The sequence below is a fragment of the Triplophysa rosa genome, linkage group LG4 (genome assembly GCF_024868665.1).
Source record: "Triplophysa rosa linkage group LG4, Trosa_1v2, whole genome shotgun sequence".
In the NCBI taxonomy this organism is placed as follows: Eukaryota; Metazoa; Chordata; class Actinopteri; order Cypriniformes; family Nemacheilidae; genus Triplophysa; species Triplophysa rosa.
The window spans coordinates 8,290,449-8,307,513 of record NC_079893.1 but is presented as its reverse complement, the minus strand read 5'-3'; the positions used below and the strand labels follow the sequence as shown (position 1 = coordinate 8,307,513).

At 37.8% G+C, this 17,065-nt stretch overlaps 1 protein-coding gene across 2 annotated transcripts in view; it reads left to right on the top strand.

Moving 5' to 3' along the window:
• The window catches only part of LOC130552534 (zeta-sarcoglycan), a 235,344-nt gene that overhangs the window by 213,665 nt on the left and 4,614 nt on the right, over positions 1 to 17,065 (top strand). For both annotated transcript variants that reach the window (XM_057330877.1, XM_057330876.1), the window contains one exon: positions 7,842 to 7,965. In XM_057330877.1, coding sequence (XP_057186860.1) covers positions 7,842 to 7,965 — 124 coding nt within the window. The remainder of the gene's footprint in view (positions 1 to 7,841; positions 7,966 to 17,065) is intronic.

Below are 17,065 nucleotides of genomic sequence, written 5' to 3'. Positions count from 1 at the left end.
TTTGCTACTACTTTCGCGATAAACCCGTTGCAAAACTAACTTGTGCACTTGAAAGCTCAGAGGCGAGAGAAAGAACGGCATTTGATGACGTCACGCGGCTGAGCCACACCGCCCCCTAATGGCAGGAAAAACCACAATTTAAATCACTAATACAGTATTTAATTTAAGATGAAACTCTAAATCAATAAATACATTTTCCTTAACAAAAATACTACTTACGGCCACTTTTTTACTATAAATTAACTTTTCTATTTTATTCTCTTTTATATTTACTGCAGTATATCTTTGTTCTATGTTTGTCCTTTATTATATATTTATTGCTTTTCTACCCCATCTGCAAAATATAATTTTTTTACAGGTACATACTGTATGACAATAAAGATCTTGAATCTGATAAGGGTGATGTATAAATTAGCAACCTAATTAACAACCTAACTTAGCTGAAGCAAGTTCGCTGACGATAATGATCAAAATTAAAAACAGAAAATGTACAGTCAGCCTGTCATTGTGTAAGGCTCCTATATCAGAATGATCAGAATCAGTTCTTGTATAACACTGAAGGGGTTTATTCTGCGATAACAACCGACTGGATGCATTATCCTGCGGCTAGTAATTATCACATGAGAAAATAATTGTACACTAAATATTGATTAAATATGTTTAAGCTCATCTGTTAAAAATCCAAACCTTCCATGAGAAAAGAAACTTCCAGGTAAACCCACAACCCCAATACTGTATATAATGGCATTGCACAGTCCTGCATACAATTTCTGTTCATTTTCCCTTTATTGAAAATAACCAAAAAATATAAAAAAGTAGAAATAGCTTAAAAGTGCAATAATGGTCAATAATACATTGCTCACTGAATTTAATTTACATTTATATTATACTACCAGGAACGTGTTTTTTTAAATATTAATATAATATTGGTAACATTATAACTAAAGCAATAATAATTCTCAAGGGTTAGGCTATAGAATCATAATGTTGAACTGTGTAAATGTACATTTTTATATAGTATATCAATGAACATTATAGTATACATAACGGAAAATGTAGTCAGCCTGTCATTATATTTTAAAACAAACCATAGTACACAACGTATTATCGATAGTATACAGAATGATATCATTAAAATACATTACGAAATGATATCTATACAAGATAGTATAAGTCATGGAATAATTATACATGATAGTATAGATAAGTCTGATGGTTTCGCTTTAGTTATTTAAACATTATGTATACTATTATTTGCTAGATCCTTTCATTGTGATTTTTCCCGCCATTAGGGGGCGGTGTGGCTCAGCCGCGTGACGTCATCAAATGCCGTTCTTTCTCTCGCCTCTGAGCTTTCAAGTGCACAAGTTAGTTTTGCAACGGGTTTATCGTGAAAGTAGTAGCAAAAGTCAAGGCGGGAAGATTTGAAACTGCAGTGACAGATTTGAGAGGTTGTAGATGCCTATTTGTAGTTGCAATTCAAATCTGAATCTAGGAAAACGTGTAAATATGTGCTATGCATTTGTATCTGCCAATGTATTTTGTAAATGCCGGTTTACACATTTGTGACTATTTTTCTGCAACTTCAAATTCAGAACACAGATTTGTGAGTTTTGTCCACGAGTGCAAATCTCAACATTCAACTTCAGTTTTTTATTTGACAAGTTTTCACATTGGAGCTATGAGTGTACATTTTAGTGTACAGGTACAAATACGTACTTTACAAGTTCACAAATTAAAATCTACATGCTCTCAAGTTTTGCTACTGAAATACCTTTATAATTATGAAACCTTTTTAGACATCATGTAATGCCCAATTACTAATTCATGTGACTAGGAGGACATACTGTACAACCAACAGCACTTTTTGGGTAAGAGCTTTCCTGGCAAGGACAGATTCCCTTAAAAAAACGAGACTTCTTGTGTACAGACTCTATCACATATGCTTAAAGCAAATAGTTAAGAAATAAGAGACTGATTTTGATGTTTGATTCAATTTACTATTGCAATTCAGGATTCTGTCTTTCAAATGCAAGTCTAAATTCTAGAATTAAATAGCAATTTTAATGCTATTCTCTGATAGCTTTACCACCTGAACTCTATCATTGCAATTCAACCAAAGATGACAATTTCAAGTATCTCAAACTAAAAGCGAGACTCTCAAGCTAAATCGTTTTTTCAAATGCCATGCTACTTTTTTTAACAACCTGAAGATCATATCTCAGCCCGCGGACACCAGTCAGGGACATTAAGCATAGATTCTTATCACCCTCCATCTCTTCAGCTAAAGGCCACACTTAGACTCATCTGTCAAGCGTCTGACAAGAATCGCCTCATATGTGGCTTTTCTACTTCTCAGGCTCTCGTTCCAAATGACCATTTTTTCTGCTCTCGTTACGGCTGGGGTTAAAGTTTGGGTGGAGCAAGATGGTTCTAAATCATGACAACGGCGCAACGGCGACTGATTTCCAGCGACTGATTGGCCAAGATCGTGCTTGGAAATTAAATCTGATTGGCTTGAGAGTTTAGGAGGCTCCTGAAGATGCTTAAATTATCGTTCTGAGTACTACAAGGTTGACAGCCATACAGTTACATATGTAATGTATCATTATATGCGATACGAGATATTCTGTCCGGTTGTAATTATGACAGCACAACCCTCTCAAATCCACATTAAATTGCCTTCCACTCACAAAGACCTCGAGAACATTCACCTCTCGGCCGTGACCTTCAGCCGCATTGATGAATTTATCACACAGGGATTACTCTGATATCTGTAGTGCTGTACCCCCATGTCCATTCCTTATATTGTACTGTCGGCACGGATGAGCAAGTTCTTCTTTTTCTTTCTTTCTGTAAGAGTAAACTTATTTTTTAGATGCTTTGGAAACCAAGGATGTATACAGTTTTGACGCAGTATCGATCTGTGGTGGTGACCTTCACATTTATTGAGTAGTTTGGTAAACTGGCCCTGTTGTCATCTGTCTTTTCTACGGATTAAAAGTCAGTCGATGTATCATATCTTTGAAGAAATCCTGACTGCTCTTTGGACATTATTTAATTCTAAAGTGTGTCCTTAGTTTTTGCCAAAGGTTTTCACTCTACTGATATGTCAGATGTCAATGGTTTAAATACCCATGTGAAGTCTTTCCTAAAGTTTTTAAAGCATACAGTAGTTTTTCATTCAGGTAAGAGATTTGTCACATCCATAACGGTCCATATTCCTCATAAATGGACATATGAAAATTAAAATAAAGTAACTATTTCATGTTCTATAAAGAGCAATCCATTCTCCATTTGTTGAGATTTTTTGCTTCTGGTTAGCACATTTTAATTTGAAATCCTACAAAGTATGTTTTCTCTCAAAAACGTGTGTCCTTTTTTGTCACATCCATAACACATTCATTTGCCATCTTTGAAAATAGAAAACTTGTGCATATGTTTTTTCTGATATCATCAGGGGTTTTGTAAAATATAAACAGATGGTTGAATATATTGGTAATAAATACATTCTCCGAGAATTTATGTTTCAAGTTTTGACATCCATAATCCATTTATAGACTATCCCAGGCTGTTTTGTGGTTCCGGTCTTGCTGGAAGAAATAATATTAATTTATATTTTTCATATTTAATAATAAAAAGAAGATAAACGACATCTAATGTTTTGAAGGCCTGATTTTGCATAAATGCGATTTTTAGATTCAACAAGAGAAAACTAGCTAAAACTAAAATGAAATTCCATATTATTATTGAATCACAGTTTCAGTGTAAAAACGTTTGCGCAAATGCACCCGTGAATGAGAGCCTATATCTTTGCTTGTGTAGTTCTGAGTAAATAGTCTTGTAAATTGCTCTCTCTCTATCTGTCACACTCACGGTCGGTTTCACTTTTTCTTGGTTTGAAACGTCCCTGAAGTGGTGACTTCACCAGACACACGATCTCACTCGAGTGAATGATATTCTTCACGATGAGTGAAGTAAGATACAATACCATTCCTTTAGTCCTGTAACCTGTTTCTACACTGCTGCGATGGTTTAGAGACCCAGTGGCTCTACCTAATTCCTGCTTCCCACTCTGAGCATATACTGGTTCCCCAGTTCTATCTCTATCGATTAAATTATCAGCGATGGATGCGCACGGGCATGAAATTGCTTTACGTTTTCTCACAGGGTCTTGCTGCCAGCCACAATTTCCCCAGCTACATTTCACACAGCAGACAGCCAGGCTGCAAAAGTCATTTTTGACCGGTTCGAGGATTTGTCAGGGAATGTCTGGGACAAGAAACGGGCCATTGGGCCAAGAGCTCAGCGAGCTGTAAAGGAAACCCACTCAGAGGGTCAATGGCTCCGGTGAACTTTTCTGAAAGCCCGCTTTCAACACTCTTTTTCTGTAGTGTCGTGATTCAGATGTAAGCACCTGAAGCTTCTGTGATGAAACGTTTGTGGTGGAAATTGGGTGCTTCTTCAACAACGGGCACCTCTGGCCTTGAGGTTTAGGGGAAGGGGCATTTGTTAGTGGACATGTTGTTGGATATTGTTAGTGGACAAATGAAATTGTACAAATTGTGAGATTATCTTTTTAATTGTTAAGATTATTTCATATGTAAACTTACAGTGTTCACATTATTTTTTTTAATATTCATATTTTTATGATTTTGGGCAAAACCAAAGGGCACATTAAATACCTTAATTTCTTTCTTTTTAAATATTCAAAAATTCTTTAGCTTTTTTAGGTTGCCATTTTTTAAATGCAGTAATATTTTTGTGAAAGCTTTCCTTGTTTTAAGTCTTGGTCTGGCATAAGGGTAAAAAGAAGCTCATACTTTGAGAAACACCCCAATTGTTATACGAAAATCATTGATGTTTCAGTACATCTCTTGTTCTTTCCAAAAATAACTTGCTCAACTTTTACAAACAAGTTTTCGAGATTCCCCTCGGTTGTGTTCAACGTCATTGTGGAAACCAAGCGAGCAAGAAGCTTCACATAGAAACTTTAAAACTCAGGCATGCTTGAAAATGTCAAAGCGAAACGTTTTCTCATCTTTGCCATTGGCTCATGTTCATTTACCCATGCTACAGTGTCATTCATCAATCTGAAGGGCTGCGACTGAAAGTAAATACATACAGAAGAACAGGAAGTCAGAGGTTAGCAGTTGGAATTCAGCTGCCTAATGCCATCATTGGTCTCATTCTCCAAAGTCAAAAGTCAGTAGCCAGCTCCCATGAGCATGTTGGAGACACGGTGATAAATGATAAGACCGTACGCACAAAACTCAGGAGAGAGGAAGACCTCATTTGGGGGCTTAGTTTTGAAAAGTGAGCAAATATAGAAAATAATATGAAAAAATGAAACTTTACTCAAATATGTCCATGGAACCCAGTGACATCAAAAAAGCAGTCAGATATGTAATATTACCAAACACATGGGCATCCACAAAGGAATTATATTTTTAAAAGGGCAGGTTTATGAAAGATTAAAAAAGAATAAAAAGAGGAAAAAAATGTCATGGGGGACAACCTTTTCACCAAAGTAACAATGGACGGTAGTTGAAAATAATACATTTGTAAACACAGAGCTGGAAGTTTACAATGCTACAATACATAATGTAAGTATAAAAGTTAAAAAAATACTACAAATAAGCTTTAAAATTATATGTTTGCTTATATTTTGTTTATTGATCATGGCAGCAGTAATTCATCAAATAATTAAGAATGGTGTTATAATGTGGCATATATGCAGAAATGTTGTATGGTTGATTGCACATTTGGCATTTTAAAGAGCTGATTCAAGCGTCTGGAGTGGTGTGATGAGGAAGTCCAAGTTTACCAGATCGCATTAGTCTGCTGCATCCTCCACAACCTCAACCTCAAATCCAACCCGCAAGATTGAGTTGTAGTGCAATCCTTAATTTCTCAATCTGGTTCTATATCATTGCTCTCCTCGGCTTGCAAGTCATTCTTCATGAATTCCCCCAGTGAATTCTAGGGGAAACAAAACCATATCATAGTCGATCAAAAACATATCATAGTCAAAATCAAAAGTGCACCATAACAATTGCCTGACATGTTGTGGCAGCCAAAGTCAAAATACAAAAGGCACATTTTCAGTAGCATACGATTTACCAATCATGCACTTCTAATTTAAATTCTACCTGTGCAGATAACAAGTCATTTTCAAATATTACTGAAGTCTACATATTCATGTGATGTACTGTACGTGCACAGCATTTGATTCCTGCTGCCAGTGTTCTGTTGATCTACTGATTCACAGCATGGGTTTTGCAGATAGCATACATATTTATCACTGTAACATTCGCTGGGAGGAATTCATAAACTTTTCTTGAACTCCTATGACCTTTTAGCTTCATAATACCAGAAATTGCCCAGGTCAGCACAGCGCCCCATAAATGTTTGCTGTGCTTGGAAAAATATCTTCAACTTACCATTTCTTGAACAAAGACGTGTATAAGAGAGAAGGGAAAAGGTGTATAAATGTGATAATGGTATACAATTCGAATGGCCATATTTTTTGTATTGCTTATCGGGTGAAGGTAGCAAATGTTCCAGCGCATAAATTTGTCAGTGGCAGAAAAGGTCAAGATGGATGTTTGAAAGGCTGAGTTTGTTGGCGGAATAATGAATCAGGCCGATAAGAGACTAAAGCGGCCCTCTCTTATCTTCCATATAAAAATCAAGTCCACTCTCTGCGTGCTTAAGATATTTTGTTTTGCTGCTGAATTGCTTGGGAGCACACCAAAACAGAAAATCAATGACCTGATTGAGTTTTTCGTTTCAGACGACAAGGGATCGCACAGATATTGGGTAAGAGAAGAATACAACGAGGAAGGAAAGAGAGAACCAAAAACAAGAGAGAGCCGTTAGGTCATTATATTCATTTCTGACAGGTCATTAATTAAACTAGTGTGTGTTATTTCAAAATTGCATGAGTCAACTTACTGCAGGTGCTGATGTGTTGTTTTATATTTAAAAAAATGGCAAACGTTTTCTGTGAAGGTTGGGTTTAGGGGTGGGGAATATTATTATTATTATTATTATTATTATTATTATTAATCATCACCATCATCATCATTATTATTATACTGTTTTTAATCATTTATTTATTATTATTATTTTGTGTAATTTATAAAAAATACAACTTTGGGAGTGGCACATAAAAATAATAATTTAAAATCAGTTTATATAGAGTAATTAATAATAATTAATGTTTAACAATAATTAATAACCATTACTGTATAACAATAATTAAAACTCATTTGTGTTTATCATTTTTACACTATAGCAAAAACTTAGTTTTTATTCTTTCTCAGTTGTATAAAATGTTACAATATTTTACAATTGATGTTCATGTTTAAATATTGAATGTCTATGTCTCGGATGAAGGTAAAATAATTAAATATGTACAAAAATAGCAAATGTACATGAACAAGGCATAGTAACAAGCTTCAATGGGAAAGTTACTCTGAAAAACAAAAGTTCTGGGACTCTTTTAAAAGAGCTATAGGCTCCTCTCTCTTTTTGGCTCTGCTGATCGATATTCTTTCTTGCTCTGTGTTTTAAAGCAGTGGATATTCAGGAGTGGACAGCCTTATTCAGTTATCTCATTCTCTGACAGATCTCACACTCTCTTATCGATTTCTTTGTTCCTGTTCTCTCCCCTCTTACAATCTCCTTACCATGTCTCTCTCACAGTCTCATGCAGCCCTAAATAAGTCTTGAATATAAAGCCTTTAATAAGTCTGAATATTGAATGCGATGCATGCAGTTTGTGCAGAAGTCATTTTTGACTATTATAACATGGAAGTATATCTGCTTTCTAACAGACTCGAGTCCCCGACGAGGACGTTGACACTGGAGGCCCCTAAAGGTGTGGAAGTGAACGCAGGAGTGGGGGAATTCAAAGCTTCCTGTAGGAAAGATCTCACTTTAGAGTCTTCAGAAGGAGAAGTGAGTATGTCAGTTGTGTATTGGGGTAACCTTGACATGGTTAAAAGGAGTAGCCTGAATTTTTTCATTGATGGGGAAAAGGTTAGCGGGTCAATTGTGAACGGGGTAACCCAGCTATTGGTAAGTTTTTGTGGCAAATATATTGTGGCAGTGAAGGTACAGTATTAGATGATTTCTTGATACTTTGGATAACACTTAATTTCAATAGTCCACTTTAGATATTTTACAAATTTAGCAAATATGCAAAATCTTGTCAAGTTTTAGTCAGTAAAGTAGTAGTCTTTGTGACATCAGCTATATATTAATATCTGCTATATACTGCTATATTTTGTCTTTCTGATATCTGCTTGCACGTTACTATGATAGTGCCCCAAAAACATTTTACTGACAACGGTTCACATTTCGCATCTTTTCCGTGCGCATATTCGTTATTTTAAATGTGTGCGCGGCAGGCTCGCGCAAATAGGGGGCGACGCGGTCGTTACCCAACCCTAACCCGGACCTTAAAGGGATGGTTCACCTAAAAGGCAAAATTCTTTCATCATTTACTCACCCCTCTGTATAACTTTCTTTCTTCTGCAGAACACAAAAGAAGATATTTTGAAGAATGTTTGTAACCTAACAACGGCCCTACCCATTCACTTTTATTGTAAGGACACAAAACCAATGCAAGTTAATGGGTACCGTCGCTGTTAGGTTACAAACATTCTTCAAATATCTTCTTTTGTGTGCTGAAGAAATATGAATGGAAAGCTCTGATGGTTGTCTAGTAGGTGTTTGTTGTATTATACTGCACTGTAGCATCCTCATGCTGTCACTGATCTTTAACGTAGCGTCGTAACATTTGTGTGTCATCTTCAATGATGAAGTGGTCCCACACAGCACTTAATTTAGCTTCTTTATTAGATTGAGAAAAATACACTAGATCGAAAGTAGATCTTTCAAAGAGCCTAATTCCCTGTCCAACTTGTTGGAATTCGGCCAGTATCCAAACATGTTTAGCCTATCCATGCTCACATAAACCACTCTCCCCAACCCATTCACATTAGTGCCGCCATGTCGAGCTGTCTTGCTCTCTTTCTTCCCCTCTCTCTCTCTCTTCTTCTCTCTCTCTCTCTCTCTCTCTCTTGTTCTCCTATCTCCCTTTAGTAACTGCCCAGGCTATTTAATTAACTTCCATGAGTCTGAGTCATATATCATGCAGTCCTGTCACCTCTCTGGAAAAAAGGGAGATTTTTTTCTCGTATTTTGTGGCTGAGATAACAGGATGGTGCGGAGAGACGTTATATAAGAGACAAAGCGGTTGATGCACAATGAGACCCCGCCTCCCTTTTGACTCTCTCTTAGAACAAATTTGGAACAAATGCTCATATCAGCACAGTCCCACCGTGTTTACCCCCACCTTCCTTTAATTCTCACGGGAGAAGAGACGCTGCCCGGAAAATGGAGGCCTTGGTCAATTTAGAGGAGAGAATCAAGTGCGTCAGGCAGCTCGGATGAAAAATCTAATCTATGTTGTCAGCGGTCGACTCTTAAGAGGCCTGTGTTAAAAAGTTTTAGGTGAGAGAATTAAAGGCAAAAGGCTGACTGGGTTCAGGTCCTAGTGGCTTCTATTGCTGCTGCTATTGCCCATTAAGATCAAGGGAAATTAAAAGTGACTGGTGTGGGTTGTCTGATAGCTGTTCTGAGCGAGGGAGCAAGAGAGAGACCCTGAATGCTGTTTTGTTAGTCGAAGTTATCTAATCTTTGTTTTATAAAATGAACTGTTCGAGAATTCTGTAATACGCGGATGAACATTAAAAATTTCATCACATGTGCTGCAATGCTGTTATAATAAATATATAATTATAAATATATAATAAATAGGCAAGCGCAGCTATGATTTGTGTTTAAGCATAGGCCACAGTTCAATAAACAGGAAGTTAATATCGAGAAACATACATTTTCTTTTCAGTAGTTTTTCCATGTTAACACTATTGTACACACTAATATCACAGAGTTGTTAAGAAAGTTAAGCCAACAACAATGTTATCTTTAAGTCACAACATACTAAACTACTAGGATCATCCAAAAATGCTTTTTCACGACCTACAGTATAGTTATGATTTAACGTTAAGCGCCATCTAGGAAGAAAAAACAGCAGTTTTGTGTTGTGCGTGACATCACGAAATGACATTCAACTGTCGCAGTGGGTTAATTTATACAAAATGCGTGAACTTTACATAAGACAGACATTACAATTATGCATTTGGCCGACCCATTGGAAAAGAGACTTGCAGTGCATTCAAGGTGTATCTTTTACCAGTATAGCCACTGTTCCACCATTGGGCCGAACTTGTTCTCAATGCCTAATCGTTCCATTTCGTGACTATATAAATAAAATAACTTATTTTTATACACTAATGTATTTTTATACACTTAAGAAAATGTTCAAATGAATTGGCAAGAAATATGAATGCTGTAAAAGTGAATTAGAGATCAAGCATATTCAATATTGGGTAAAGAAACCAGTTTAACAATCGAAGGGCCAAAAAAGAAAAGACAATGTAAATGACTTCATGATTATCTCAGCCCAGCCCTCGACTAAATCAGTTTTCATTACTGCTAAAGACCATCACATCATCATCCGTGAAATTGAGTATCCATTTTGTTGTTTCGGAGGTGTTACATGACAGCTGTGGAGCCAATTAAATGGCCCATTCTCTCCACCTGAACACTCCCTCTCGCTTCAGCCAGCCAATGAGGCGATGGATATAGATACATATGGTGGCGGCGAGCCGAGGAGACAGGAGAGCTGAAGCAGGCATATGTACTCTAATGTTTCATTTGTTTGTGCAGAGCTCCAATATGGCGTCCATTTGAGAGCGTCCTCTAAGCCATGCGTCTTAATAAAGCCACTAGGGTGTGCGATAGGGCCAAAGTAACGAGAGAAACATTTCTAAACTCACCCCGCGCTTATCTATCAGTGGATGAATCAATCAGAAGGCCCATGGTGCACAGGAAAGGGGGTAGATCCTGTGAGGTTAATAATCCAACGGCCATATTACTGCCAGCAGTTTGTTTTGCCCCTGGGTTGTTTCTGCGTTATGGCAGCAAGCTTTGATTTTCTATTATTCTGGACTATGGAGTCCCATGGCACTTCTTTCTGCCGTGCTTAGCCTCTAAAAGTCAGAGGGACAATTTAGTTTTTGGAGTGTTTTTATTTGTGCCAGCTCCATTTTGGTTTATAAGTCTGCTGTTGCTTTTCTCTCCGAAATCGTTTGTCCTCCATCGAGGTGTCTTTGAGGCAACCATATTTTTTGGTGTACTCTAGTTGGCCGTTTTTTAGTTGGCTGTTTTTTAGAGTAATTGATGTCTCATTGTGGGTTCAAAGCCATGGTGTGCCCTTTGAAGCGCAAGAACATAGATGGGTTTCTCCAGCACAAAAGAATAAAAAGTTCTTTGTAGAAAGTTTTTCTGTAGCATCAGGCTGTAATTGTGCGTTCACGTCAGGTCAGGATTACAGTAATTAAGAGTTTTCGGCATACGTTTTCATTGAACTCGTAATTACAACTGTTACCTGGCTTTCTTTGTTCTTAAACATTTGGCAGGAACATACGGAGGTATGTAGTGCTTAAATATTTTGCTGGCGTTAACAACAAATCCACACGTCGATCTATTGTGTTGCTATGAGCTTTGCCATAGAAACAAATTATTTAATAGGATCTAAACATCTTTAAGACGACTCCAAGTAGAAACTTAAGAACGCAGCACGACACAGTTTTTGCTTCTAAACAGAATATTGTTTTTAAGACCCGAAAAATACTTTGTGAACACAGATGCTTCTAGCTAAACTAAGTTTGATTTCACGCATTATTGCATTTTGAAACGTGTTGTAACTCTCAATGGGCAATTTTGCTGCCATTGACTTGAGTGTATTTTTCTATAGGCAGTTTTTCTTTATTTTAAAGCAACTGTTGTTATGGTGAAGCAACAGACTGAAGAGACTTGCTGGAAAAGTTTATTTACAGTAAAGTGGCCATAACTCAGACAGTTTCTGCATATCTCATGTTAATCTTACTTACAGAATAGTATCGCACCCTTCAAATATCCGTAGAGTCTTTAGTTTGATCGCATATATAAAAGACAGAAACAGCTGTACGATTATTTCCGAAAACATATGACGCGCGCGAGGGGGGGATAAGGGCGGAATTAAAGCACGTGAGCACTAGTGATGCGCGGGTCGTCTCATAACCCGCGGGCCCTGCGGGTCAGGTTGAGGCTGGTAAAGAAATTGTCACTTTATTTGCGGGGTGGGTTGGGGTGGGTCATTAAAAACAAAATAAAAAAACATGTATGTTGCGTGCAATTCCCTATAGCCTATATTAAATATTTGGGAAAATAAATGTTCATATTTTATTAGGTTCTTTGATAAGGTTACAATACGTTGGCCTACATAGCAACGTAACTTGTGTGATGTCCCCAAACCGAACACGTCACGAAAGAAAGCCACAACAACGAAACAAACAGAGAAATAAAAGTGAAGATAGAAGACGAGGTGCGGGAGAAATTAAGGTTGGGAATTTACATCATTAAAAGAAAAGAAGGTCAAGCTGCTAAATCTAATGTTTGGGACCGGTTCTCAGAAATAGTTGCAGCAGGAGACAACAACAGTATCGGCTATGTGACGTGCCAGTTTCTATGGTTCATAATGGCTGTTTCCAAGCACTTTTAGGCTGAAATAACGCCTGTTTTCATTTACATTACAATGCCTAATATGTCTATTTAGTGGTTGCAGGTGCGGGGCGGGTTGTAAAAATAGATACAGTGGTGCGGTGCGGGCTGGGGCAGGCCAAATACTGTAATTTCATAAAAGCGGGACCCGCTTTCCAACCCACGGGTTGGAAAAATCTCCGACCCGCGCATCACTAGTGAGCACCCATTGCCAACAAAACACAGACATATGACATAAGTTTCACTTACCGCGTGCGGTTCATGTCCGGCATCTTTTAGCGCTGGGACCATCTATCAGTTTCAAAGTCTCACCATCTATCAGCGGCATCTATCAGTTTCAAACGATCTCCAAATCCAGCATTATATCCACCGTTTATATAACATCATCACTAAAATGCCGTGAACATACAAACACACCTCAACTTCTCTCACTATCGCAAGAGTAACGAGCTGCAACTGCAGGCCCGAAGCACAGCCAATCTTGATGGTAAGCGGGTCTTCGTTTCGCTCGCCGGTTAACGCGTGGGAAGGTTATTTCTTTCACCTTGCCGTGGGCGTGCTTTTCCGGGAGAATTGCCCAAAAAGGGACTAAGAAAAGTTGTTACGAAACGGATTTTCATGTTCGAAAAAAACTTTCCGAAACATATACAAATGCTAGGGTAGTGTATCGAGCACAGAAATACTACGTCCAACTCGTTTTTTGACAAGTTGAACATGTCAAGCATGAGAAGACAGCACGTTTAACATTGTAAAGAAGTCAGAATGCATGAAACACCGTTGCACATCCCCTTTAAACTATAGTCATGTATATCATGCACAGGTACCTCTATTGCCCCCTTTAGTTCTAGGTTGGCTACTGATACAGGAACGCATTAAAGGAATAGTTCACCCAAAAATTTAAATTCTGTCATCATTTACTCACCCACAGATTGTCCCAAAAATGTATACATTTCTATGGTCTGCTAAACACAAAGGAAAATCTGTTTGGTTACTGACATTCTTCCAAATATCTTCCTTTGTAAGGGTGAGTAAATGATGACAGAAATTTCATTTTTGGGTGAACTATCCCTTGAATGCATTCTTTTAATGTGTTTGCAACCCTTGTATGTTTCTTGTCTGAAATAACATTTTTATTATTATACTTGTATTATTTGGCCTACCAGTGTGCTCACAAAGGCATGAAATATAAATGATAAGAAATAAATAAATAAAAACCTTTATTAGGGCAGATGTCGAAATGGTTTGTAAATTAGAAATGGACAGTTGCGTTGGCACAATTCCCTAGAGAAAGCTTTAGAAGAGCTAGACTTTTTATATTATGACATCAGTCATAACCAGCCTTCCTCGTTGCTGCTTTTGGTTTTATTAGCATTGCTTTTACATTAAGCGAAGGTCTTCTTTTGCATAGCGGATGGGACCTAATGTTCTGTTTCTGCACAAACAAACATTGCTTGAGGCTTGAAGTATTTGATGAGGGAGCAAAAAGAATTTGTTTTTACATGTATGAATATGCGGGTTCAAAAGGTTGATAGCGCTCGTAAAAATGCATTTAATTTACATCTTAGAAAATTTTCCATTATCAATTATAAGAATAACAGTTACCATGAAAGTTACACATGAACATAAATTTCGTACTGTCGGTGTGCAACTTTTGTTATTGGTAGCGTGCACTTGGCATAAGGTCCACATAAATTTGTCAATAATCCTAATGATCCATATTGTCCCAGCAAAATTTAAGTACGTTATAGGTCCAGTTGTATCAACTCAGCTACCGCTGTACTTTTTGTGTAAATACACTTTATTGTTACATAGAAACTTAAAGGTGGGGTGGTTGATTTGGAAAGGTGCTAACTTGAGCCTGCTAGCACTGAAATTATCATCTATGCGATTCGCCATCCAAAGCCACGCTTCCTCTAAGCACATGAATGTATTTTGTAAATCCACGTAACGAATTACAGACCAAATCCATTAAATTCTTCTTGAAGCATGTACATACCTGTCCAAAAGAAAGATAGCAACCATGGTACCATCTTTCAGACCCTTTGCCTGCTGCAGCTGTCTCCATTGTGTTAAAGCTGAACCGATGTTATTTCGAGTTTTTCCTCTTTCACGATCCAGACGTTTTTTCGTTGCTGCTTTTTCAAAAAAGTTTCGTTTTGTAGATTTACTTGTTATTGGTTCCGCAGGAAAGTTTGATTGTTGCTGATTGTCCGCCATTCTCTCTACATTGACACAGCGGACGTGAACTGGCTTGATGACATGTGATGTCTGCGTGAACAGGGTGCGCAGTGGTATTTAAAATACGTTGGCTGAAAATGTACACATGACCAGTCACAGTGTTCGGCCAGAACGTATTGATTGGGCGAACGTTTTTTGGTCCTACGCCTTTCACAGATGATGTATAATTATAAAAATATTATTTGACCACTATACTTCTTGATTTCCAACCAATATGAAAAAAAATGTTTCCGAACAGGATCACCCACCCTGCCTTTAAAATAGTAATCTCAAAGTGGGCTGGAAAAAATCCTCACGCTCCGACGAGAATAAGTCTGGATAGAGATAAATATTATGCAAGGGTTATTCCCCACCATTCATTTACCTTTTTCAATCAGTTGCATTTCTGAAAACGCTCCCAGGCTTCCCACCTTCGGCTGTCATCTCAACTCTGTCTTTCACAACCTGTTCTTTCTTATTTGCTACCTTTGCTCCAGCTGTGGCGTGGGAGAAATCATGCATGAAAAAATATTCAGACCAGCCATAATTGGCCATACACACATAAACACACACATCACAACAGTGCTTCTAGATCCGTAAGAGGTTTGTAAACAACGCACCGACCGTGTTTTTCTCCGTGTTTGATTGACAGTAATTCATACAGACACTTTCATTTGGGGATGGTGCCATCTTTAATTCTCTCATAAGGTGACCTAAATGACTCCGTTCTAACTTCTTTCCCCTAACCGCCCATCTCAAAGTGATTCTTAGCGGAGGTTATGGTTCCTGTCGGTGGGCGGTGTCAAGAGGATGGAAGGTTCCAGAATTGTTGTCTCTTGGCAAAAAAAATGGGGGACTGTTTAAAATGGGATTGGATTTGAAGGTCTATTTTGGGCCAAGGTGGCACTCACCAGTATTAGGTGACATAATCCATGAGGACATGTTGACTAACTGCATGCCAAAATAGAATTTGAGTAATTTGGCCATAAAGGGGTGACGTGATAAAAGCATTTAGAGGACGAATACGTTTCAACAGAAGAAGGGTGAAATGCAAAACGGCAACTGACCTTCACTGAATGTTAAAACATCACAAAGGAAACTCAGGTTGGAGATTTACAAAGATTAGAATGTGCCTGCCCTGATCTTAAACGTGTTTACAGTATTTTCATGCCCTGTCTGTGGCGTTTATCATCCTCTTCAATTAAAAAGGCAGATTGAGTACCAGTGGCAGTGCCACCCCAAAAAGTCTTCGCTGTTCAGTTTTTATTAGTAACTGTGACACTTAATGCTGTGTTCACACCAAACGCGAATTAAGCGTTTTACTTGTGTACATTACATACAAAGTCAATGCAAAGATGTGAACTCACACCGGGCGTAACAAATGACGCAAAACGTTGAAAATTTTCAACTCGAGCTAAAACAGCATGCAAAAAGCTCATTGACACCTCCTGTTTGACGGGTCCGGACGCCCGAACACACTCCCGGTCACGTGATGTTTTTCGCGTCACGAGAACTAATCTCGCTAGTAATAAAGAGCGAGGAATGCGATCCTTTGTGTTTGGTGTGAACACAGCAGAAGAAACTTGTAATGTCTTTTAAATGCTGCAGTTCATAACTTTTGTCTTTCTATCGCCATCTCTGTTTAAAACATTAAATTGCAGGTTGTGTTACGTGCTAACCTTTACGAGTTGAAGTCAAACTGACATTTCCGGCAAAATCCTGATAACTGTTTACTTTTATTAATTTTGGTTTATTTTAACAATTTTTTTTTCGGATTGCAGCTTTAAATTAAAATTATGGTCGGCGCTGCGATGCACTGGGCTCTCCAGATGCTCATGACACATATAGAAGACTTTGGTTCAATCTGGTCAGGAAAGAACGGTTGACATTGTTCTTGCAACAGGCGTATTTTATTCCAAACATAATGTTCCCGTAGATGTTTTTCAACACCATGAGTGCATTCTGCATTTGAGCTGTAGTTTACTCAAGTAGACCTCAAGTATAACTTGTAACTGCACTCTTTTTCGCTTTGAACACTGTGGAAAAACACTTGATTGTTCTGAAAGCCTCATGTAAACAGGCGTTTGAAGGAACAATACGGCATTTTTAACAGGATCTATTGACAGAAATGCAATATAATATACAAAACTATTTCTTCAGAGGTGTATAA